General features: G+C 43.2%; 2 protein-coding genes across 2 annotated transcripts in view; both read left to right on the top strand.

Annotated features, from left to right (window-relative positions):
- FASN (fatty acid synthase) overlaps positions 1 to 5,615 on the top strand; it is a 45,866-nt gene extending 40,251 nt beyond the window's left edge. Inside the window, exons 40-43 of the mRNA XM_030013771.2 lie at positions 152 to 372; positions 958 to 1,056; positions 1,181 to 1,432; positions 2,557 to 5,615. Of these exons, the coding sequence (XP_029869631.1) occupies positions 152 to 372; positions 958 to 1,056; positions 1,181 to 1,432; positions 2,557 to 2,694 (710 nt within the window). The 3' untranslated portion in view covers positions 2,695 to 5,615. The remainder of the gene's footprint in view (positions 1 to 151; positions 373 to 957; positions 1,057 to 1,180; positions 1,433 to 2,556) is intronic.
- A 1,959-nt stretch (positions 5,616 to 7,574) lies between these two features.
- DUS1L (dihydrouridine synthase 1 like) lies at positions 7,575 to 22,745 on the top strand. Its single transcript, XM_030013003.2, has 13 exons — positions 7,575 to 7,962; positions 10,358 to 10,466; positions 11,989 to 12,039; positions 13,797 to 13,909; positions 14,673 to 14,755; positions 14,927 to 15,030; positions 16,007 to 16,151; positions 16,785 to 16,881; positions 17,247 to 17,335; positions 18,122 to 18,288; positions 18,847 to 18,884; positions 21,968 to 22,043; positions 22,394 to 22,745. The coding sequence occupies exons 1-13, from the start codon at positions 7,726 to 7,728 to the stop codon at positions 22,543 to 22,545; spliced, it is 1,461 nt and encodes a 486-aa protein (XP_029868863.1). The 5' UTR covers positions 7,575 to 7,725; the 3' UTR covers positions 22,546 to 22,745.
- The last annotated feature ends 396 nt before the right edge of the window (positions 22,746 to 23,141 follow it).

The raw sequence follows: 23,141 nt of genomic DNA, 5'->3' as shown, positions 1-23,141 counted from the left end.
AAAATGTAAGTTGCTAACCGCAATTTAGAAACTTATCTTCAAAATAACCTGGATGTTTCCAGCAGGGTTGTTTCTGAGGTCATGAAAACGTAATTGTCTCTGCTAGTGCCTTTTCACCAGAGTCTGTTTCTAACTCACTTCCATGTTCTAGCTGCTCCCTTGGACAGCATACAGAGCCTGGCAGCCTATTACATTGACTGTATGAAGCAGATACAGCCTGAAGGACCTTACCGCATTGCTGGATATTCTTTCGGTGCCTGTGTAGCCTTTGAAATGTGCTCTCAACTGCAAGCACAACAAAATGCTTCCCATGTACTCAACAGTCTATTCCTCTTTGATGGGTCCCATTCCTTTGTGGCAGCATACACCCAGGTAAGAGATACAAAGCAAATCTGTCTGGGGACCATCCCGTGTCATCAGGGCTCATGTTCTGGGAGCTTACTATTCTAGATATGAGCCATCTGAAAAGCTGACAGACTTTTCTTGACAGAGGAGTTGGGAGACAGCTGTAGACAGTGAATGCTTAGGGATGACTGAAGAGTGGAAGCATATGGGGGGTGGTCTTCATTAACTGGCAAGGGCTAGGAGAAAAATGTTGCTCTTGCTATGATAAATCATATTAGTATGTCTTCTGGAAGATCCTGGAGCCTGCAAGATAAGATCCTTGTGTAGGGGTGCTAGGAAACCTTGCTTAAGCCTTCCTTTCCATTTTCATTGTACTTTCTAGAGGATACTAGGCTCTTGGCAATTACCACCTGCAGATTTGCTTTCTAATCTGTCCTCAAGGGGTCTTCTTCCCCCACCTCAAGCTTCAGTCTATATCTTTTTTCTTTCTGCCCCGCCCCCCCCCCCCCTTTTTTCCCAGTTCAAAGCCCTTTGTTCTGTAATTGTTTTTATCTAACATTCAAGATCAGGCATATCGCTCTCATGTTTGCATTTTATTCTTCTCTTTTCCAGAGCTACAGAGCCAAGCTGACTGAAGGAAATGAGGCTGCATTGGAGACTGAAGCATTGTGTGCCTTTGTTCAGCAGTTTACAGGCGTTGAGTACAATAAGGTAATGTTTTGGTTTGTTTTTTTTTTAATATCTCTTTGTGTTGCAGAAGAGGGGTCTGTTTTTTTAACGGAGACGGATTCTCAGGTATTGAGACTAATGGGAAAAAAAATGTTAATATTTCCAGCTGCTGGAGGTTCTTCTGCCCCTGAAAGATCTGGAGGCTCGTGTGAATGCTGCTGCAGACCTGATAACTGAGACTTATACGAACATCAATCGTGAAGCACTCAGTTTTGCTGCTGCTTCCTTTTACCATAAACTGAAGGCTGCTGACAAGTATATACCAGAGTCCAAGTATCATGGGAATGTGACGCTGATGCGGGCAAAATCTCACAATGAATATGAAGAAGGTCTGGGTGGAGACTACAGACTCTCAGAGGTCAGTCTGAGGCCTACTGGTGACTGTTGAGGTTCTCCTTTTTCTCACACTGAAAAGAGGAGCATAGAAAATCATCCTTACTGAGGGAGAAGGGGTGAAACCAACCTGAAAGAAATGATCATTCTGCAGCTATCGTGTTCTAACAAGAATTAGAAGTCCCCAAAAGCAAATAAGTTGATTGGTTCCAGGCATTTTCTCAGGGTAGTGAGGGCCAGGAGAAGGTCTAGCTGCTGTATTAGATAAGTGTTTTCTATAGCTGATTCTTGCAGCTCTCTAGATAGACTTTTGGTAATAAAGATGTTAAGAGAGAGTAACTTGACAGAAGTAACTTTTAGGGGTCTACAGTGAAAGGAAGAGACTAGATTTTGCCCACTGCCTGAGGGCAGACTTTTGAAGAGCAAGTGTCAGCCTTCTGACAATAGAGGCAGCTTTTTCTTGGTTACCTTTTGTGGACCACTTATAAGTTAGTGTGTGGGTTTATTGTGGGCCTAAAAAAAAGCTTAAGTTTTTGGCCTGTAGTCCAGGTAAGGTCACTGTTCTTTAGCCCCTGTTCACATAAAATGGTCAAGTGTCTTACATTATGGTATGGATACCAAGGAAAAGGAAGCGATTTTCAGAATTGCCCTCCTGCTTCTGGCATCTGCTATCCCTTCAGGCTTCTAACTTATATTCATTATTGATTCCAGGCTAACTTGCATGTTATTAAAGTTACATAATGACCTTAAAGGAAGATTCATGGTGGTGGGAGAATGATTAGGTGGAGGGGAGGGTTATTTGGTTTTCTCAAGGGCGTGGAAGTAGCTACTTTATCATTTATTCTTTGATATTGTAGGTAAATTATTCTGTTAGTATCAGGTTGGTTTGCTTCCTGCCCAGCTTATATTTGAGTGGATCACCTGCCAGGCTGTCAAACTATTGTGCTTTAAAACACTGTTCCAAACCATGCCCTGCAGCTGATCTATGAAAATGTGTCAGGGTAAAACAGGTGCTGTTTTCAACTGAGTTTGATACAGTGGTGTAAACTGTAAGTAACTTAGAAGACTGATAAACCCAAAATAGCTAGATAATCAGCTGGTTGTATATTGTGAATGTAAAGTTTTTTTCTTTTTTTTATATCTATGCAGGTATGCGATGGGAAAGTATCTGTCCATATTATTGAAGGGGATCACCGTACCTTATTGGAGGGAGAGGGCGTTGAATCAATTATTGGGATCATCCACAGCTCACTGGCAGAGCCACGTGTCAGTGTCAGAGAGGGTTAACTTCTGCTTACTTACTGTCAATGGTGAAGAAAATGCCAACAACATTCCTTGTTATGACAGACCCCAAGGAACTCTTCCTGTTGTTCAACATCTTATCTGCTCTGCTGCCAGAACTGGGAAGTCCAGCTGAACTTGATCAGTCTTTTTCTGTCCCTTTCTTGCTTGTCTTTTCCTTTCCCAACTTTTATGGGTTCTCTTTCCTCCTTCCTTTCTTATGCTTTGTTTTCCCCTACTATCCCTGTCCGTGTTACTCTAGTGCTGTGACTCTGTCACTCTGCACTGCTATGAGGGTTCCCCACTGATGGTTGCTTCCTACACCCTTGGCAGTATGAAAAACAAATTTAGGAGTAGATTTCTTGTGCTCTATATTGTTTTGTCTTAACAGTATTCCAAAGGGTATGTGATAGCACTTGTTGACCAAGCCCAGTGAGCAGGGAGAGGAGCTGCAGCTGATTTTGGAGATACCTTTTGTCTGTGAAGAATCTGTCTGTAGTTAGGTCAGAAAGAGAATTCCATTGAGGCTTTTGTAACTATATTTTTTTAATTTGATATATTCTAAGTATTTATTGTGTCAAACCAGAGACTTCTTACTTGGTTTTAATTTATCGTGGGTTATAGGAGAAAAGAAACATCCCTTTTTGGAGGGGAAGGTTTAATCTACAAGGCAAAGTTGCACATCTGTTAAACGAAAAGTGCATCTTTGGAACAGTCTGGTTTCTTTTGTTTGGGTTGTTAGGTTTTTTTCTTTTTTTCCTACTGCCCTGCCCTGTTCAGAAAGGAAAAGGTAGAAACGAGGGTTCTTGCCATCCTCCACTCCTGAGGAGAGACAGGGTGGGGGGGAAGGGCGGATGGTTTGACAGATGCCACTGCATTGAACAGCCTTAACTTGGATGTGACAAAAACAGGCAAACCTATCCCTAGGCAGGTACTTTGTTTATATTTGTGCAAGGTTCTGTGCTCTGCTGTATCAGAACCTTAGTAAAGTATTAAGACTATTGCTTTACCTATTCCCTCCCACCTCTAGTCTTACCACCCAACCAGACATTTGGAACAGGGTGGGAAATAGAATTCTTCAATGGTAACTGAACAAATCCTCCTAGCCCTGCTCTCCCATAACCAAAGCTCAGGCAAACATACAAGCATCTACCCAAAGCCCCTGTATATTTTATTTAGCACAGGGCTTGCTTAAGCCTTGTGTATTCATTTTCCTCTCAGTAATGAGAATGGAGACCCCACATAAGTTAGCTAAGTAATCAGTTTGATGGTATGATTTTAAGATACAGTACCTTTTTAAAGGAAACTTGCATAAAATTCCACTACAAAATTTCTTGCCTTTGCTATGCTGGATCTGTCCTTTCCGAAATCAGTAAATCCTTGCTACACTTATGATACAGAGGAGACCTGGGTAGCAACAAAGCACCAACTAGGATGAGCCATTGTGCTTTTCAGAACTGCTTTAAAACACCAGTTCTCTCCATCCCCCAGTGAAGTATCCTGGTAGTACAGGAGCATTCCAGTGACAGGAATGGGTGGCTCTTTGCTGCAGGTTCTGACCTAGTGTCTTTTGCTTATACCACCCTCTGTTGATAGTGGCTGGGTTAACTGGTTTTAGTTTTAAAAAGTATTTCTTTTGTGAAATTTGAAATAAAACCAACATAATATCAGCTTAAAGCATTTCCAAAATAAGTCTTGTTCTTTTTTCTTTTTTGTGGGGGTTTTTTGGGGGTTTTTTTTGGTTGTGGGTTTTTTTTTTTTTTTTTTTCCTCCTTTAGTCTAAAGAGTGTCTTTTTCTCTTTGGGTTTCCTAGTATTAAACAGAATTGATCACTGGTTGGCTTTTTGTCTTATTCTCTACCACCGTTTCTTAATCCTGTGTTTCATCTGGAATCTCTCATCTCCTGGTATAAAGCAAAAACTGCTGCTGGCATATCTTGATTTGGAGTCTGTAGAAATAATAACAATAATAAAGAAGATGTATTATTCTCGAGCATGGCTTCTTGTTGCCATGATTTTGGTACCTTAGATACAACCAAACCACACACCCACAAGACTGAAGTGGAAACTCTTAAATTCTATTTCTGGTTCCATTGTTGAGGTTATGGACAAGCCATTAATGCTACTGCCTCAGTTTCCCCATCTGTAAAGTGGGACTAATAGCATCTACCTCAAGGTCGTTGAGAGTGTTAGATAGGCAGTGGGTATAAATGCTATTAAGTTATTAGGTGTGATGACTAGGTGTTAGGTGGTAATGGAAGGAGGGAAATGGGTAATGTGTGAGGGTGAGGTGCCTTACAGCTGCAAAGAATCTAATACTGAAGAATGGCTATGTGAACTGGACATATGTGCATACTATACATGCACGTCCTAGCACAGGATGCTATATAAAGCAAATGTAGACTGGTTGGTTGGTTGGTTGGTTTTAAATTTAACTACTGGCAGTTGTGGTAAGCCTGAAAAAGTTGAAAAAATCCTACTTGCCTTGGTTGTATTGAAAACCTAGAAGGAAAAAGAAAGGAGTGATTAAACTTTAAGCAAACAGGTACAATAGTTCTGTGCTAAAGTGTTTAACAAGTCTAAATGGGCTATGTGGAGGGAGCAAGGACTAATGCTGTTCCAGCTGTCGAAGCAGGAGTTGGACAAGTTCTTTGTATAAATATGAATGTGCATGGTCTCATCTAAGCAAAGCTTGAAGATACTGGTTTAGTAATAGAAGTTCTTCAAGAATTACTTATAGCCTCTATGCTCTCAATGTTCTTGTGGTTGTTATTTGAAAAGCAGAAAATTGTTTTGGTTTGGTTTTTGTTTTTGTTTTTTTTTTTTCCCCCCATAATTGTCTAATTACAAGCTGCTGCCCTGTAACCCATTATGTAACTGGCTGCTGAATACAGTGTGCCAAAAATAAAGACCTTATTAGTGCTGGTACTGCTTGTTGTTTTTCAGTAGACCGTCAGATAGACATAGCTAAAACAATAGTATTGTAATGCAAAATCACATACTGCAGTTGCTCATTTTGAGAAGGGCAGAAGCAAAGTCCTTCACATCTACCCTTCTGTGTGAAATTGAAGTGGGAGTCTCTTGTCAACTGATAGTTGCTTTCCATCCTCCTTTTCAGCTAGGTTCTCACAGGCTTCTCTACACCATGCTGGTCTTAACCTTGACACTGAAAAACACGGTCCCCTGCTGGCCCTATAAACTTACTTAGGCTCACAAACTCACACTGGTATGCTGAAATGGTGGGCAGTAGACTTTAAATGTGCAATATAGCCTTAATAGGAAGAATAAGAATGTATGGCACATAACACATGCATTCATCAGCATTAAAGCTATTCTTTTCCTTTTCTATTCTACCACCTTCCTGAGGGGAAAGAAATACGCCTCTCTCGCCAACAACAATAGCTAAAAAAAATGCAAGAAGGGTCACAGTTTAACAGAACTGGTGCCTTTAAACAGCACTATCAGACAGCAGAAGTAGAGAAGCTTTCTGGTGCTGAGATGGAGGTCAAGTAAAACCTGAAAGATTTAGGGTAGAGTAGTGATAAAGGAAGCAGGTGTTTATTTCTTCTGCAGTTAGTTAAGTTACCATAACTGAAGATCAGACACATTGCCAGCAAATCGGGGTCAAAAGAAAGAAAAGGGAAAAAAAAAAAAAAACCACACAAAACCTGGAGCAGCTGTATAAGACAAAATGAGAGTGTTGAAGGAGGGCTGGAGAGGCTGTGTATTTAGAAGAGGAGAACTGGTTGTTTAGGCCTCTGGAAGGTAGTGGAAGATGGTGGAAAACAATCAGAAAAGCGTGAAACTTAGCTATTGTAGCAGGGTTCCTCACAGTCACAAGTGCTAGGAAGTTGGGGAGGGGAAAGAAATGTAGGCTTTGACAGTGACCTTGAACTGTGAAGGCTGTCAATGGACAGTCTCCAACAGACTTACTGAACAACTGGAGTATGCGTGGAACCCTGCTTAGGCTCAGGTCCTTTGTTGTTGCATATAACAATTTGGAGTTCTTCCCTTTTGAAGAAAAAATATCTAAAGCCCTGTAACTAAAGTTACATTCACGTTTTGACTGGAGTAGAGATGCAGCATTTTGGGTGTTCTGGAAGGTACTGGCAGCTGAGAAGAGGAAACCCTCCACTCTGCTCATCCCAGTGGTGGTCAGTAGCTTTATAAAATGCTGCAGAATGAATGCTTTTGTCGTGGGCGTTGCTATTTTTGGTTTAGTCAGGTGGATCGCTTCCGCCTCTCTGCCCTGATCATCCCACACCAAGGACTGGCGAGACCCCCTCACATAGTCCGAGTTCTTGTGACGCTCAACGACAGCCTTACCTTGGCATCTGACGGGGACAGAGGCCAAAGTGCAAAACCAAAAATGGTGCTCGGGCCTCACGCGCTCAAGTGGGGGAGGGTGGGTGGGCCGTCCGCCACAGCGGGATTCAGGGTGGGCTCGGGGACAGGGGAAGGCCGGCTACTGCCGCACAGGCCGCGCTGCGCGGGCCACGCACCGGCTGACGGCCGCGGCCGGGCCTTCCCGTGACGGCTCACGGCCCGCGGGGCAGCTCCACGCGCCGCGGTACCGTGCCCGTTCGCCGGCGGGGAGGCCGCCCATCTCCGTCTTCACGGCAGCCGCCCCTCAGGCGGGCACGGCCTCGGACCGAGGCCGGTGCGGGGGGAGGGGGGAAGGGCCGAGCACCGGCAGGCGCCGCGGAAGGGGCCTGTAGCGTCCCAGCCGGTGCCCGCCGCCGCGACGGGAAACCGGAGGAGAGCGGCCTCCGCCCCTCGCGCGCCGGCTCTGCCGTTGCCCGGACTCTTCCGCGCGCGGCCTCTGCTGGCGGCGCCGCGGTTTCCGGAAGGGACGGCGCGCGGCTGCACCGCTGAGTCGGCCGGAGCGAGATGGCGGTGGCACCGTCCGGCCGCCTCGGCGCCCCGCCAGGGCCCAGCGATCGCGCCCGCCTCCGGGCCTCAGGCGGCGGCTGCGAGCCCCGGGGCGGCGGCGTGGGGCGGCAGCGGCCGCAGCGCTGCGCGGGCGGGCGGGCGGGAGATGCCGAAGCTGCGCGGGGAGGCCTTCTGGAGGGAGACGCTGCGGAGCGCCCACTACGTGGTGGCGCCCATGGTGGACCAGAGCGAGCTGGCCTGGAGGCTGCTGAGCCGCCGCCACGGCGCCCAGCTCTGCTACACGCCGATGCTGCACGCCCAGGTCTTCCTCAGGGACGCCAACTACCGCCGCGAGAACCTCTACGGGGAGGCCTGTCCCGAGGACCGCCCGCTCATCGTGCAGGTGAGCGCCGCGACCGCCGGCGGGCCGCCGGGAAACGCCACCGGCGCCCGACTCGGCCCGCCCGCTGCGCCCCGGGGGCGGCGGCGCCTGCCCGGTCAGCCCGAGCAGCGGGCGCGGCGGCGGGCACTGCCCGGCAGAGCTTCCCCGGCGTTCACCTGGCGGTGCGCTCCTGGGTAGCGCCGCAAAAGCAAGTCAGTGCTGCCAGATGCGCCCTCGCCCTCGTCGTCCACCCCCTTTGTGTTAACAAATCCAGACGTTCTCCAGATCCGCGTGAGTCCTCAAGCTAGCCGGTCTCAGCCAGATTTTAAAGAGGTTGACAGAAACAGGATGACAGAAATCTCATTTTCTTCACCTAAATGCCGCTAGCAGTACTCGGCTCATGAAGATAAACGTGTTTTTCTGTTCATCCCTTGTCTAGCAAAGAGGATTTGGTGTCTTAACCACAGGGGCCTGGAGCATTAGACTTCTCACAGGGTTCCAATCCTCTACACCTCATCTTTAGAGAGAGACTGCAGCTAGTCTTCTAGACTCAAGGGTTGCTCCAGATCTGGGGCAATACCGCTCGGGGGGATCACATTTTTTTCAGTAGTTCTCTGAAACCATGAGCTCAGTGCTTAGCTATAGAAGAAGGATGCAAGGAAAATAGGACACGCTTTTAAGCTTGTGTTGCTCCTGCTTCTTGAGTACTGTGTGAGGTTCAGGTACTTCTCTCCCAAAGAGAGAGAGAGAGAGGGGCCTGTGGAGCTGGAGAATCATGCAGGGAAAGGCGGTCGGCATGAGCAGAGGAATGGCATGATTTCCACATGTGGAGCAGTTAAATGGAGGAGGACTCTTCACCCTGGAAGAGAAGTGTCTCCCCTGACTAAGGGGAGAGAAGTCTGTGAAAGTATGACTGGCTTGAAGATGACAAATGGGAAACGAGTATTAAGTAAGGGTAGCGATAGTTACACACTGTAAAATTCATTACCATGGGATGTACTGGATGCTGAAAGGTTACATGAGTTTAGAAAGCAAATGAAGGAAAACGCCTTTTGAGGGTCATTAGGTGCAGGAAACACCAATTCTGCTTCCAAAGTCCTTGAAGATGCTTTCCAGCTTCTGCTGTTCCCTAGACATCGTTGTTGACCATTATCAGAGCAGGATGAGGTGGACCTTTGGTCTGTCTCAGTACAGCTTTGTATATTCTCCTTTTTCCGTGGGAGGTAGTTTATTTCGCCACAGAAAAATACAGGTGGCAGAAATTTAAATAGTCTTGGAAAGCTATAAGTCTTTTGAACACAGATCTTCAGCTCAGTAAGCTGTGTGTTCTGGTCAAGCCTACCTGAAGAGTGTCAGTTACTGTGAGTTTGCTGTATTATCCTTCTTCCCACTGGCCGCTATTGGACATAAGGCACAGAACTAACTAGATTAATCTTTGGATTGACCCAGTACAGCAATCCTTACTGAGTTCTGCAGTATTTCTGGGCAGGCTTGGTTTTTGGTCACAGATTCTTGGAAATAGATTAGGCAGAGGTACATCTGAGCCCAGCCTGCTCTGTGGGCTTTGTTTACTGTGTAAAAATCCTCACTGATGTGGCTTGGTTGGAGGCTTTCCAGTGTTCAGTAATCTTCGAGAAAGCAAATGCCTTTTCTGGTTTTAGTTGGTGTCAGGCATAATTTATGTAGTGCTGTAGGGTTTAAGTAACACCTTCTGCTCACATGTGTTTGAGTTTAAATCCATATTATTTAAAGATGTGATGACATTGCTTTTTGTTAATAATGAATTTTAGAAAATCTGTTTAAAAGCATAAATGAGAAGAATAGTCTGGCTCTGTCCTCTTCAACAAAGCAGCTTCAAATTAACCTAATTTTTCTTAATAAGTTGATTTGTGTACTGTGCTTTAAATGTAATATTAATTATATTTAAGTCTGAGCATTGGACTAACAGCCCGATGTGTCTATTTCATACTCCACATTAACGTGAATTAATTTTAGAGGCAGTGGTGCTTATCGGTATCTACAAAGTTTGAATTGTCTCAAGACGCAGAGACACCACAGCTAACTCTTCTGCACCACCTTTATGGATTAAAATGCTACAGCTGTTTGTTCTACAGGGGATTTTAAGAGTTGTTCCCTCTTATTCTTGGGTACTGCATGTAAAACATTCTACAAATATTTCTTTGCCTCTTGAATGCTCATCTTTCTCATTTTGTTATTTGAAGGTTGAGGATCTTTAGCTGGTAAGTGTCACAGTTTTTGTTGGGTTTTTTTTTCAAAATGGTGTTTGCTATTATTAACTGGGCATATTATGCCTGTTTTCTGTAGCAAGTAGTTGTTTCATGACTATGTCATAACGTGTTGTCAGTACTTGAGAAAGCAATTGCCTGATTATTCCACTTTTCTTTGTCTTTCTCAGTTCTGCGCCAATGACCCTGAAGTGTTTGTCCAAGCAGCACTGTTGGCTCAGGATTATTGCGATGCCATAGACCTAAATTTGGGTTGCCCCCAAATGATTGCAAAGAGAGGTACGTGCAAATCTGAACCCTGGATAAACAGAGAAATGGCATGTTTCAAATGTGAATGTTGGCAGTAAAACATCAAGAGGACCAAATTAAGCCTGGGCTGGGGGGGGTGGCTGCAGTATTGCTGAAGTCAGACTTAGTTACACCCACTTTAACAGGTAATGCTTTGTAGTACCTAAAGCAAAAATTAGATATACTAATAATTAATTCCAACTTCTCTTGAGTGATAGCTCTTGTGTCTAGACTATCCTTCAGAAAAAGTATTTTTAGTAAGAGCTTGATTTTCTTTCTGATTTCAGTTACTCAAACAGCCTAATTTTGCAAAGCTGCATTTAAAATTATATCATGCAGGCACTTAGCATCTCCTATTTCCTTGATACTTGCAGAGTTTATTCACATTAGTATATAAGAGGATAACACCTGCTGAATCCCTTAAAGATATTGCAAAGACAGTTATGTTTGAAAACCAGAACCAGTGTTTGAAAATTTTGGATCAGTTAGGATGTTGAGGAAAGATTTGTTCAGTAACTGCCCATTCCTCTTCTAAGATGTCTTTCAAAGACTAGTAGAAAATGATCAGTGGTGTATAGGGCTGTCATGCTTTAACCTCAGCCAGCAGCTGAGCACCATGCAGCCAGTCGCTCACTCACTTCCCCCCCACCCAGTGGGATGGGGGAAGGAATCGGAAAAAAAAAAGTAAAACTTGTGGGTTGAGATAAGAACAGTTTAGTAGAACAGAAAAGAAGAAAATTATAATGATAACATTAATAAAATGACAATAGTAATAATAAAAGGATTGGAATATACAAGTGGTGCACAATGCAATTGCTCACCACCTGCTGACCAATGCCCAGTTAGTCCCTGAGCGGCAGTTCCCCCCAGCCCCACTCCCCCCAGTTCATATACTAGACATGACGTCACATGGTCTGGAATACCCCTTTGGCCAGTTTGGGTCAGCTGCCCTGGCTGTGTCCCCTCCCAGCTTCTTGTGCCCCTCCAGCCTTCTTGCTGGCTGGGCATGAGAAGCTGAAAAATCCTTGACTTTAGACTAAACATTACTTAGCAACAACTGAAATCATCAGTGTGTTATCAACGTTCTTCTCATACCGAACTCAAAACACAGCACTGTACCAGCTACTGGGAAGACAATTAACTCTATCCCAGCTGAAACCAGGACAAGGGCAAATGGATCTTTCAATCTGATCAGGTTTTATCTTGAAGGGAATTTTTAAACACCTGGTATAAACCCCTAAAAGTTGGACTTTGAGCTGCCAGTGTCAACACACCAGCCTTAGGGAGTAGCAGTGAAAGTAGGATGTGGGGATTCATTGTTTATCCTCTAAATCTAGGGTGGCATGGGGAACAGAATGATCCAACTCTTCCAGCTTGGGCAGGGCAGAGCAATTCTGTTTCTGCCAGTGAGGCATATGAGTGTCTCGATCTTTGCATGTGAACATTTATGAAAGTTGTATACTTCAGAATCTTACTCTTCTGTACAAGTCTGTCATATGCTATTTTATTATAGGTCACTACGGAGCATTTCTGCAAGAGGAGTGGGACCTTCTTCAGAGAATGAGTAAGTCTTTAGAGAGGTGTCACTTTAGAGAGGCTTCACTTTGAGAGGGAATGGGATGAACTCATCATTGAGAGGAGGTTTAGGGATTTTGGGGGTAAGGAGATACAGCATGTTTCTTTGGGGAGGGTTGTGTTGGTTTTGTTTTTTTCCTTTTTCTTTCTTACTGTATTCCAGTGGCACACTCAAGATACTTGGTGGTACCCCACTACAAACTCATATTAGATCTGCTAAAAGACTTCAGTACTTGAAACAGACTTTAGGTGAAAGTGAGTCAGTTAAGTCCCAATCTAATGATGGCTTAGTGGCTCTCCAACTCTAGAAAGAGCAGAACTCCCAGTGCCTTACTTTTTCACTTTGAAGTTCTCGGGTGCCTGGAGTTGTGTTTCTGCTTGAAGCCACAGTTGCCCTTTTCTGATCAATTCAGCATACTCTTTCTGTCCACACCATAGCAAGTTATGCCTCTCCTCCTAATTCGTGTAGGATGTTTTCAGGCTATCGGTAGCATAGTGAACAGTATCGTATTTTTTTTAAGAAATATATTAGGAACTGATTTAAAAACCCAAGGTTTTGGTCATTGTGTAGAGCTGAGAATGTGCCTTCACTCCACTTCAAGGCAAGTGTCTGACCTGTGAAGTTAAGAGTCTTACTTCTGTTTGCATTCCCTGTGGTCCAGGGAATCTTGAATGATGTTTGGCACAAAGGCACTGCTGAGAACCTGGAAAGATAAGACAGCGCTTCCCTGCCCAGCATGTAATGTGGTTGTTAGGGCACTTTTCTTAGGAGTGAAAGATGCAAATCAGAACAGCTTCAAGGTGAGAAGAGAACCCAGGTCATCTAGTTGGGTAAGAACCCAGGCTGTCTAGTAAGAGAATTAGGCTATTGTATAAAAGATGGGCAAAGCTTCCTCTTCATCCTTCTCCCCCAGCCTTCTTTAAAATGATGGAGTACTCTTTTCTCCTTGCACCTGTATACACCTTGCTTACTTCTTTGAAAGGGTGATAGGAAGTAGCTATCTTTAGAGCTCCTAGGATTTGGATTAGAAGACAGCAGGTGACTTCCTACATTAGACATCCAAGCTCTGGAAGAAAAGAGAATTTCAGGCATGCCACTGCTCAGTGTTTTCCTGTTGTTGTCTTTGTTAGCTCTCTTTTTAGTAGTTTTCTGATTCCGTGCACTGTGTAAAGATTATGGGAGTTTAACATGGTGTTCTAGACTTCACCATGACTGTGTAACCTACATTTACTGCTTAATTGGATCCACAGCCTACCTCAGTTGATAAGCTTCTGCTTGCCATGGACAAGACTCTGCTTGTCATGATTATTTGAGTGATCGTTTGGAAAGAAGCAAAGCATCTCTTGTAGGAAAGGTGGACAAGCGAGTGTTAATGTTGTTGGCAGAGTAGGAGGAGTACAATAGCCTGTGATGATAGTAAACCTGTATCAATGATCAAGATTTGAGGGGGGTGGTCCTTGAAAGTGAAGGTTTGATGCAGTGGAGAAGTTAGGGCTATTAAATGCTGACTATTTTGTGCCTTCTTGTTAGAATCCAGATTTTGTGCTTCATGTTTAACTATTACTTGATTAACCTATGCAATAAGGATCGCAGAGGACACTGCTGATTGTTTTAAGCTGTGAGAACTGCATAGCATTAACTTTTCAGTCTTTTTCCATACCACACCCAGTATCAGATCTTGAGGAGAGTAGGCACTTTTCATAGCATTGTGCAGCCCACTTACCTGTCTTTTCAATCTTTCCCAGTTTTACTGGCTAACGAGAAGCTCTCTGTTCCCATCACATGCAAAATCCGCGTTTTCCCAGAAATTGACAAGACAGTGAAGTATGCACAGATGCTGGAGAAAGCTGGCTGCCAGGTAAGGAGGCAGCTGCTCCCTGTACTGTTGCATTGGACACGTGTCTCTATGTAAAGCATCTGATGACCAGATCTTGGTGTACTGTGGAGATGAATAGGCTACATTGTTTTACAGACAGAGAAGATGGGATGCAGAGAGATTGTATGTATTTGCAGTCATAGGCAGCAGGTCAACAGTATGATATCGAACGCATCATCATTTCAGAGTCTCTCTTGTAATCACTGCATAGTGTGGTATCCTTCACTGTGGTTGAGCATCTCAGTCTAACATAGTGCTGCAGGAGGCAGTGTGAATGCATGAAATCCACAGGGCTGTAGAAAAAAACGGTATCAAAGATGACTACCACTAGTGAAGAAATAGGCAGCCTTCTAGGATTTAACTCCAGTTAAATTGGAAGAGACGGTCTGTAGCTAGAGCCAGTACCAAAAGTATTCGGGCCTTCTGCTGAGGAGTAAGCCAGATCAATATATCACAAATTCCAAAGTGAATCACAAATGGGAGCCAATGCAATAGGATATCTTTAGGTTCTCCCAAGATACGATCTTGTCGTGCTGTGGAATAGCAAGCTGAAAGAAGCCCAGGACCATGCCATGGTAGGTGAGGTGCTGATACCTTTCTGTGATACCAAATTCCCTGCACTGTTGAAATAGCAGTGGGAATTCAGCAGCATCCATGAAGTGTATGAGGTGAAGGGAAATTTTTGTCATTGAATTTGTTCCAGTGGTTCATACACATGAAGAGTAAATGTCACTTTGTGTTCTAGCTGCTGACTGTGCATGGCCGTACTAAAGAACAGAAAGGACCACTTGCTGGCGTGGCATCTTGGGAGCACATTCAAGCTGTCAGGTTAGTGAGCAGTACCAATCTTAGTGGATTTCCGCTAACATGCTGTGAAGGTAGATTTTAAGCGGAGTGTGCTGTGGCATTGAAGAGCAAACGAATTTATGTGACAGGAGTAGAATTTCTGAGTTGACTCTAATTCTCAATTTTATGCATCTGTTTTATTCACTGGTGTAGAAAAGCTGTAAGCATTCCTGTATTTGCAAATGGAAACATCCAGTGTCTCAGTGATGTGGAAGAATGTATTCGTAAGACAGGAGTGCATGGTGTCATGAGTGCAGGTAAAGAAAATGAACTTTTTACTCATAATAGACAAGAATACGAACTGTTTCTTACTCTCTTAGCAGCCCTATATACATTTATTCAAAGCTTACATCAGACTGACTTGGTGAACAGCTTTGATTGAAAGCTGAGTGGCCATTCTCTCTCCTCTTATACTGGCCATCTCTGACCAGGACCAGGAATCACTTAAGATTTGTGAGAATTGTTATGTTGGACTTGTAGTACCATTGAGTAGACAGCTCAAATCTAATTACTTGACAAAGGCATATTGGACTCCTGTTGTCCTGGAATATTTTCATGACATCGGTTAATCAATGGAATGGTTTTTGAGTGGATGTGGATGCAGTAAGTGCGTCTGCTGATTCATATTCCTGCAAATGGTTCACGTTGGGTTGGGACAAGAAAGAACTGGCATAACTTCCTACAGGAAGAGCTAGGATAGACATCAGAAAAAGCTTCCTATCACTTGTGCAGTTAAAGCAATAAAACATATTTTCGGGGGGGCTGTAGAATCTTATTTTTAGAAAATACTGGTTAACAAAAGGCTTGTGAAGCTAGTAGAGAAAAGCATAGTGAGAAGCAATATCTGTAAACTTAGGCCAGACAAATGTGAATACAGACATAAGGTGAGACACCCGTTATCCAAGTATGTAACCATTGGGCAACAAAAGCAGTCACTTCTGTATTTATTAATTTTTTTACTATCTTTGTGTCAAGATTGGATGCCTTTCTGGAAAGTGTACTTTAATTAAATATGAGCTGTTTGGCTTAATTAAGAATTGTATAGTGAAATATAGTATCCTGAGGTCAGGCTAGAGTTTTGTAGACCCTGTGTTCCTCTTTGTGAGTACATGAGTGATGTGTTTGTGACTGGCTAGTAGAATCACAACAGAGCTGATCAAGCTCCAGAGCCTAGCTTTTGTTTTCTGTTTCAATCCTGAAATGAAAGTTTGAGTATTTCTTTTCATTCCCTAGAAGGTAATCTTCATAACCCAGCCTTGTTTGAGGGCCGAAACCCATTGGTGTGGGAGATGGCTGAGGAGTATCTGGAGATAGTGCAGAAGTACCCTTGTCCATTGTCTTATGTTAGGGCTCATCTCTTCAAGCTCTGGCATCACACGTGAGTATCTCCAGAGAACTCTTAATGTTTTCAGGGCTCATCCTGCTTAGCAAGTGTCTGGCTTTTCTGGACAAGGATTTGTTTGGCCAGAATTAGTATGCTGCAAAGTTCTCTTTCCTGGACTTGGCTGGAGAGAATTGTTGGCTGAGGCCTTTACCCTTCACTGCATATCCGGGAAACAGGGCATGGGGAACGAACAAGTTACCACAAGATAAGCTAGGGCGTGAGCTCACAGCACATCAGCTACCATGTGGTAATTGCCCATATGCACACATGCACTTTATGGCAAACATGAGTTAACTAACTCCTTGTTCATTGTGAGGCAAGCTGTCTTGTGTTTATTGTGGAGTAAGAGCATGGCCGTGGGCAGTTACTGAGGAGCAGCTGATGCACTGTACATTCATGTTAGCTTATCTCAAAGAAGTACCTTGGTTGTGTGCCAAGTATTTATTTGGAAAAGAGGAGCAGATATGTGTGCTTTTCTCTGGACTTGCAAGAAAGAACATAAGCTTCTACCAAAGGCAAGTGCAGCAAGAAAAAGCTATAAAAAGCTTTTATAAAGACATTTTTAGTTGATCTCCTCAGTCTAGCAATAATGAATAAATATGACTTGATGTTTGGGATTTGCCTCAGGCTTCAAGTTTACCAGCAGCTGCGTGAAGAATTAGCAAAAGTGAAGACTCTAGAGGGCATTGTAGATGTCAACAGGGAGCTGAAACTACGATGCCAGGTACCAAGATGGGCCCTAATCTCCCAGAACAACACTGTCTACACTTGGTGGGAATTTACCATGTATGTCATGCAGTTGATGTCTGTTAGTCACTTCGTTGGAACTTTGTGGCTTACCAACCTCAATATTGGTAGTTTACTACAGTAGCAGCCCCTTAAGCCTGAACAGCTTTACATGAGATAAAGTTGATTTAGGAGTTACAAATCTGCTTCAATTCATCTGTCTTAGTAGATGTTTTTTGCCTATATTTAACTGTCAGTAACTGTTAGTTTAAATTCCAATTTGTGGTTTCCTGGAGTTTGAAGTATTATTTTAGAGTATTTCCTGAGAACTCATGGTAAACTGACTGTAACTCTATGCTGCAGGAAGAAATAGCTAATCAGAAAGAAGGAGAAAAGCCAAAGGAAGGGTTGCCTTTTTTCCACTGGATCTGTCAGCCATACATCCGGCCAGGGTGAGTTATCTATTCTAACATGGACAGGTACGCATAGGCCTTTCCCACCCATCCCATACTATCAGTACAGAGCCATCCAGTTCTGTTCTAGGAGCTTACATTCATTTGAAAATAAGTGAATACTTTGGATTATTTTTATTCTGGTTTGTTTTTTTCCTGGTTATTGCTTTGTTCGGGGGATGTTGCTCATTATATGCATCTTCTCCTTCAGATCCTCCTCAGATTTCTCTCTCTGGAAAGTAAAAACCAAGAATTCCACTGCAGCTCAGAAAGAGAAGCTGATGAGCAACAAATATGCTACCTGACAGTACTTTATTGTTCCATGTAACACGTATGTTGCTGGTAACTGCCAGGGTAGCAAAGATGGGAACTAAACTGTATTCGATAAAGGATGCTTATGTTGTATGGACAAGCTTTTCAGATACCTTATTCCCTTTCTGTTGTGAAAATTGGGCTGAAGAAAATGAGCATGTCAAGATTAATACTTAAGTAAATACTTAAGTAAAACCTGGGAATAACAGGTTAACAGGTGCCTCACTAATTTAACTGGCCAACTTTCATTGACTTCCCAACTGATATATCTGACAGCGTGTCTGTTATTAACAGCGAATGTTAACAAAAAAGTTAGGTTTTTCTATTCCACGTCTAAAGTCAATGACGCTTCCTTGTAATTTAGCCATGATAGAAAGGTTTACAGTTTACCCAGATTGCTGTAAACCAGAATAGTGGCCAGGGAACACCTACTTCTTCCCTTCAGCCAACTTACGATGATATTCACTGTTTCAGGCCAAAGGAGAGATGCAAGGAGAATGGAGCCAGTGGGACTGAAAAAGGGGTGCGGGGGAAACGTGCTCTGGAAGAGGAGGAAGATGGAAATTCTGAGCTTCTGTCAAAGAATAAACAAAAAAAGAAGTTAAGAAATCCAAATAAAAGCTTTGATCCATCTTTAAAACGTAAGTTCCATTTATTGGCATAAATGCATGGAAACTTGCTGATATCACATTTGACATAAATTGCCACTATTTATTTTCCTTGTTTATGTAGTTGTAGAAACTTCTTTAAGAAGAGGGAGGGATTATTGGGAAATTTTGGTAGTAGGCAATGTGATTCAAATTATGTTCATTAGTAAAGAAAACAAGGATCAAAGAAGTAGGTCACTGATCCACTATAAGCTTCTTTTTAAGATCAAAATGCTTTACAAGCTAAATTGTGGCAGTCACTAGTATTTGAAATTGAAATTTCGCATGCATTTCAGGCAGATGTCCTCCTCTTTTACACTTAATTTGAGGATTAAAATTTTCTGTTTGGATTTAGCTTAGGGGCACTTAAGTCAAAAGTGTCTTTACCTTTGCACTGTTGTTTGAGGTACTGTATTTTTTATTTCAAAAAGAGTCTTTCTGGCTAGAAAAGTGCCAAGCTTTGTCTGATCCTGATTTTTTTTTTTCATTTATTTCTTCCACATAAAAATACCATTGCTGAAATCAGGACTCTCTCTCTCTCTCTCTCTCCAGCCAAATATGCGAAATGTGATCAATGTGGAAACCCTAAGGTAAGTCAGTGCCAGTGTCCATTAAAGCATTTCCATTAAATGGAAATTAAATGACCATGTGGTGGTCAAGGGCTCAATGTCTGGATGGAGATCGGTGGAGTGGTGTTCCTCAGGGGTCCGTGTTGGGACTAGTACTGTTTAATATCTTCATCAATGACATAGGGGGATTGAGTGCACCCTAAGCGAGTTTGCAGACAACACCAAGCTGAGTGGTGCGGTTGACACACCTGAGGGATGGGATGCCATCCAGAGGGACCTGGACAAGCTTGAGAAGCGGGCCAGTGTGAAACCTCATGAGGTTCAACAAGGTCAAGTGCGCAAGGTCCTGCATCTGGGTCAGGGCAACCCCCGGTATCAATACAGGCTGGGGGATGAAGGGATTGAGACCAGCCCTGCAGAGAAGGACTTGGAGGTACTGATGGATGAAAAGCTGGACATGAGCTGCCAATGTGTGCTCACAGCCCAGAAAGCCAACCGTGTCCTGGGCTGCATCAGAAGAAGAGTGGCCAGCAGGTCAAGGGAGGTGATTCTGCCCCTCTGCTCTGGTAAGACCCCATGGGCAGTACTGCGTCCAGCTCTGGGGTCCTCAGCACAGGAAAGACATGGACCTGCTGGAGAGGGTCCAGAGGAGGGCCACCAAAATGATCAGAGGGCTGGAACACCTCTGCTATGAGGAAACGCTGAGAGAGTTGGGGTTCTTCAGCCAGGAAGAGACTCTGGGGAGACGGTATTGTGGCCTTTCAATACTTAAAGGGGGCTTATAAGAAAGATGGGGACAGGCTTTTTAGTAGGGCCTGTTGCAACAGGACAAGGGATAATGGCTTTAAACTAAAAGAGGGCAGATTCAGACTAGATATAAGGAAGAAATTGTTTATGATGAGGGTGGTGAAACACTGGAACAGGTTGCCCAGAGAGGTGGTAGATGCCCCATCCTTGGAAACATTCAAGGTCAGGTTGGATGGGGCTCTGAACAACCTGAACTAGTTGGAGATGTCCCTGCTCATGGCAGGGGCATTGGTCTAGATGGTCTTTAAAGGTCCCTTCCAATCCAAACCATTCTATGATTCTAAATCCTGAGGCAGGTCCATGCCAGGGTCCAGTAATGCATGCATACCAAGTCCTGATGATACGGGGGCGGGACGGGTAAGTCCATACTTAGGCAAAAGCCTCTTAACTGTTAACTGTAACCAATCTCTCAGGTGAAGGTGCTGCACAAAAATCACTAACGTAGGTAGGTTTTTTGAGATCATTTGCCTTCCTTTCCAAAGAAAGTACAGTCTTACTGCTGCTGAGGTTATTTATTGCTAAGACAGTTGAGTGAGTTAGATGAACTTCCGAAGATCTCTTGGCAACAAATCTCAAAATGTCCAGTAATTATCCATGTACATTCTACTGTGAAATTGAAAACCAAACCCCTTTTACTAGGGTTACTGGTGGTGGGGTGTTTTACTGCAAGGATTGAGAATTTGAATAATTGGCATGGTTATTGGTGTACTAATACAAATACTTCAAACATCATGACAGTATAGTCTGTAGTGAGTGTCAGGCAGGAATCTGCAGCTCTGTTTTTTTGTTGGTTTTGGATATATATGTCCTTCATCAGAACAAGAATGAGCACCTAGTCATTCTCAGCTCTGTTTTTGCTAGCAGATTAACATCAACTTTCACCATTAGCAATGTTAAACAAGCCAGCTGTTCTCCAGATTGTGTATAGCATATATATTTGAAACTTTATATATGCAACTTCAAATATTTGATTTTTGAAGAGTTAATTTTTTTTTGTTTGTTTGAGTTTTTTTGTTTGTTTTCTCTTGGGGAATATGGCTGTTTCCTTGACAGGGAGATGTTGCTGAGCTGAATGAGCAGAGTAAATTTATTGCTGCTAATATATCTGTGCATGCAGACATACAAGCAGGTGTAAGATGCAAGGAATAATTTTGTGTTCTAGCTGAAAAAGTACCATTACATCTGTGGGGGTGGGGAGACAGGGGCACATGCATGTAGTGTTGCTCTCTTTTGTAATGCTGTTATAGCACCTTAGACATACCAGCCAGCTGGGCCTCAGTTTGGAGCTGCAGCTACAGAAGAAAATGTTTTTCTTGCAGTGTTCGTTATTGGGAAAACATTGAGCATTCATCTGGCCTGCTTTCAAATCCATCCTGTTTCATTGCTAATCCAGGTGACACAGCTTGGTGCATCAACCATGACTGTCTGAAGCTGGGCTTAGTCTCATTTTTGTTTTGTTCTTATATCGTTGTAATGTTGCAGGCAGCCCTCGAAATCTTGGGACTGGGCCTGTAGTTTTGGTTGGTTTGTTGTTCCCTTCCCCCCCCCCATTATATGTTTCTAAGCTGTCATGGAACGGAGGGAGAACAAAACAAAACAACAACAAAAAAAATTCAACCAAGGACTCCCTAAACATGAAGGAATTTTTTAATTGGAGTGGAGGGAGACACACCAAACAACAAAACCCCACTTTGCTAAATGATCACTAAGCCCCTGTGAGCCAAAGCACTACATACACCTTGTCTCATATAGCCAAGCTGTCAACTATCCAACTCTGCTGCTGCTGTCCCCTAAGGGTCATATGTCATATTTTAATATATACTCAGGTATATATTTATTTTAGGCATAGCTACAGATGGTAGCAAGCATGTCGGGCACCATATTTCACATACTGCTTTTGCAGAGACCTACAGCTACAGCAAGCTCACTTGCAACAAATGTCATGATGCTTGTTCCAAAGTGCTTATGGCACTTGCCTGCTTGTGTTCTGTAACTCAGGCTGCCCAACAGATTACTGATGTTGCAGAAGTTGAATGTGGAAATTGTTTTGGTTTTTGTTCTCTGTATACAAACAGGTGATAGCTGGGGCTCTCCGCACCGCCCCCCCCCCCCCCCCAATATAACATCAGCTCGCTCATCTTCATTGGACTGTGTGACTGCCTAATTTACAAGTTCATGTTTTTGTTTTTTTCTCCTAAGGTCTGAATGTGCAGAGCTGTATTGTTGTTGCTTATTATAGTTAACAATAATTTTATTTTCACTGATACAAGCTTCTTTACAACTCCATCCCAATCCAGGGCAATAAATGTGTGTTTAACATGTGCCGAGGATGCTGCAAGAAAAGAGCATTCAAAGAGACAGCAGACTGTCCAGGTAAGTAAGTGCCACTGTCCTTACAAGTCATTGAGCAAATGTATCATCTTCCATCTATATTCACTACTTTAATCTTTGGTTTATGGGGTGGGGGGGAGTGTTAAAATCTATGTACATAGCTCTCTAAAATTTTATAGTACAATTTTAAAAGCCTGCTCTTCCTTCTGTGTACAATATTTCTTCTTTTTCCAAAGCCTTGGGATGCATATTTTCCAGACTATGAGGACCCATTCTTTATAACTATAACAAATGAGCTGTTCTGTTTACCAGTGCAGTCATCTCATTTCAGTTTTTTTGTTTTGTTCTGTTTTGTTTGTTTTGGTTTTTTTTCCGCATCCTTGCTTCTTCAGGTCATGGATTACTTTTTAAGACCAAATATGAAAAATCCCTTTCATGGCAGAGTAGTCAAAGAGTAATTCAAAACCCAGAGATCAGTCGGAGAGGAGATATAGATGTGGGGGAGACTGCTGTACTGAAGGAGGCTGGTGACAGTGCAGTGTGAAGCTTTGGAAATGAATAGTTAAAGACTCCTGCCAGGCCTCTGCTTCCCTGGGCCAAAGAACATGCCGTCTCCAGCTCACCGTCAGCTGTGTGAACTTGTTCCACAGGTTTATTTTAAGTTCTGGAAAAGTTTTATTTAAGTAAAAAAGCTGCTTACTCAGGGAATTATCCTGCATTTGAAATAAAAAGGATGCAATTAAATTTCTCATTCTGTGTTTTAAGGACTGAAAATGCTGCATTTTGGGGTGGGGGCAACCTATGTAAGTTGCCATCATAATCTGCCTCTTGTATGTTCATTAGCCCTTCATGTCCTGTTTTTAATATCGGGGAATAAATGTCTTGTATTAGAACAGCCTTCTGGCACACTAAAAATAGCAATGTCAATGACTTCTTCACTAATAGAAAATGTGTCACATTTGTCTGAGTTTCAGCAGGCCATGTTTTCAATGCAGAAAGGAATCTAGCACTACTTTGAAAACGTGAATGTAAAACTATAAGATGTTGCTGTAACCACATTGTTGTATTCATAATTATTAGTTTTATAGGGTGTGATAAAGCTTAATGGTCTCCCATGAGCCAAAGGTTAGGGTAAAATGA

The sequence above is a fragment of the Aquila chrysaetos genome, chromosome 5 (genome assembly GCF_900496995.4).
Source record: "Aquila chrysaetos chrysaetos chromosome 5, bAquChr1.4, whole genome shotgun sequence".
Classification (NCBI taxonomy): Eukaryota; Metazoa; Chordata; class Aves; order Accipitriformes; family Accipitridae; genus Aquila; species Aquila chrysaetos.
Note: the sequence above shows the minus strand (reverse complement) of the source record. Positions and strands in the feature narration are given on the sequence as shown.

Coding starts and splice junctions, on each gene's coding strand:
- DUS1L (XM_030013003.2), top strand. CDS start 7,726: ATGCCGAAGCTGCGCGGGGAGGCCTTCTGGAGGGAGACGCTGCGGAGC. Junction 7,963..10,357: donor ACCGCCCGCTCATCGTGCAG/GTGAGCGCCGCG, acceptor TGTCTTTCTCAG/TTCTGCGCCAATGACCCTGA. Junction 22,044..22,393: donor AGAGACAGCAGACTGTCCAG/GTAAGTAAGTGC, acceptor TTGCTTCTTCAG/GTCATGGATTACTTTTTAAG.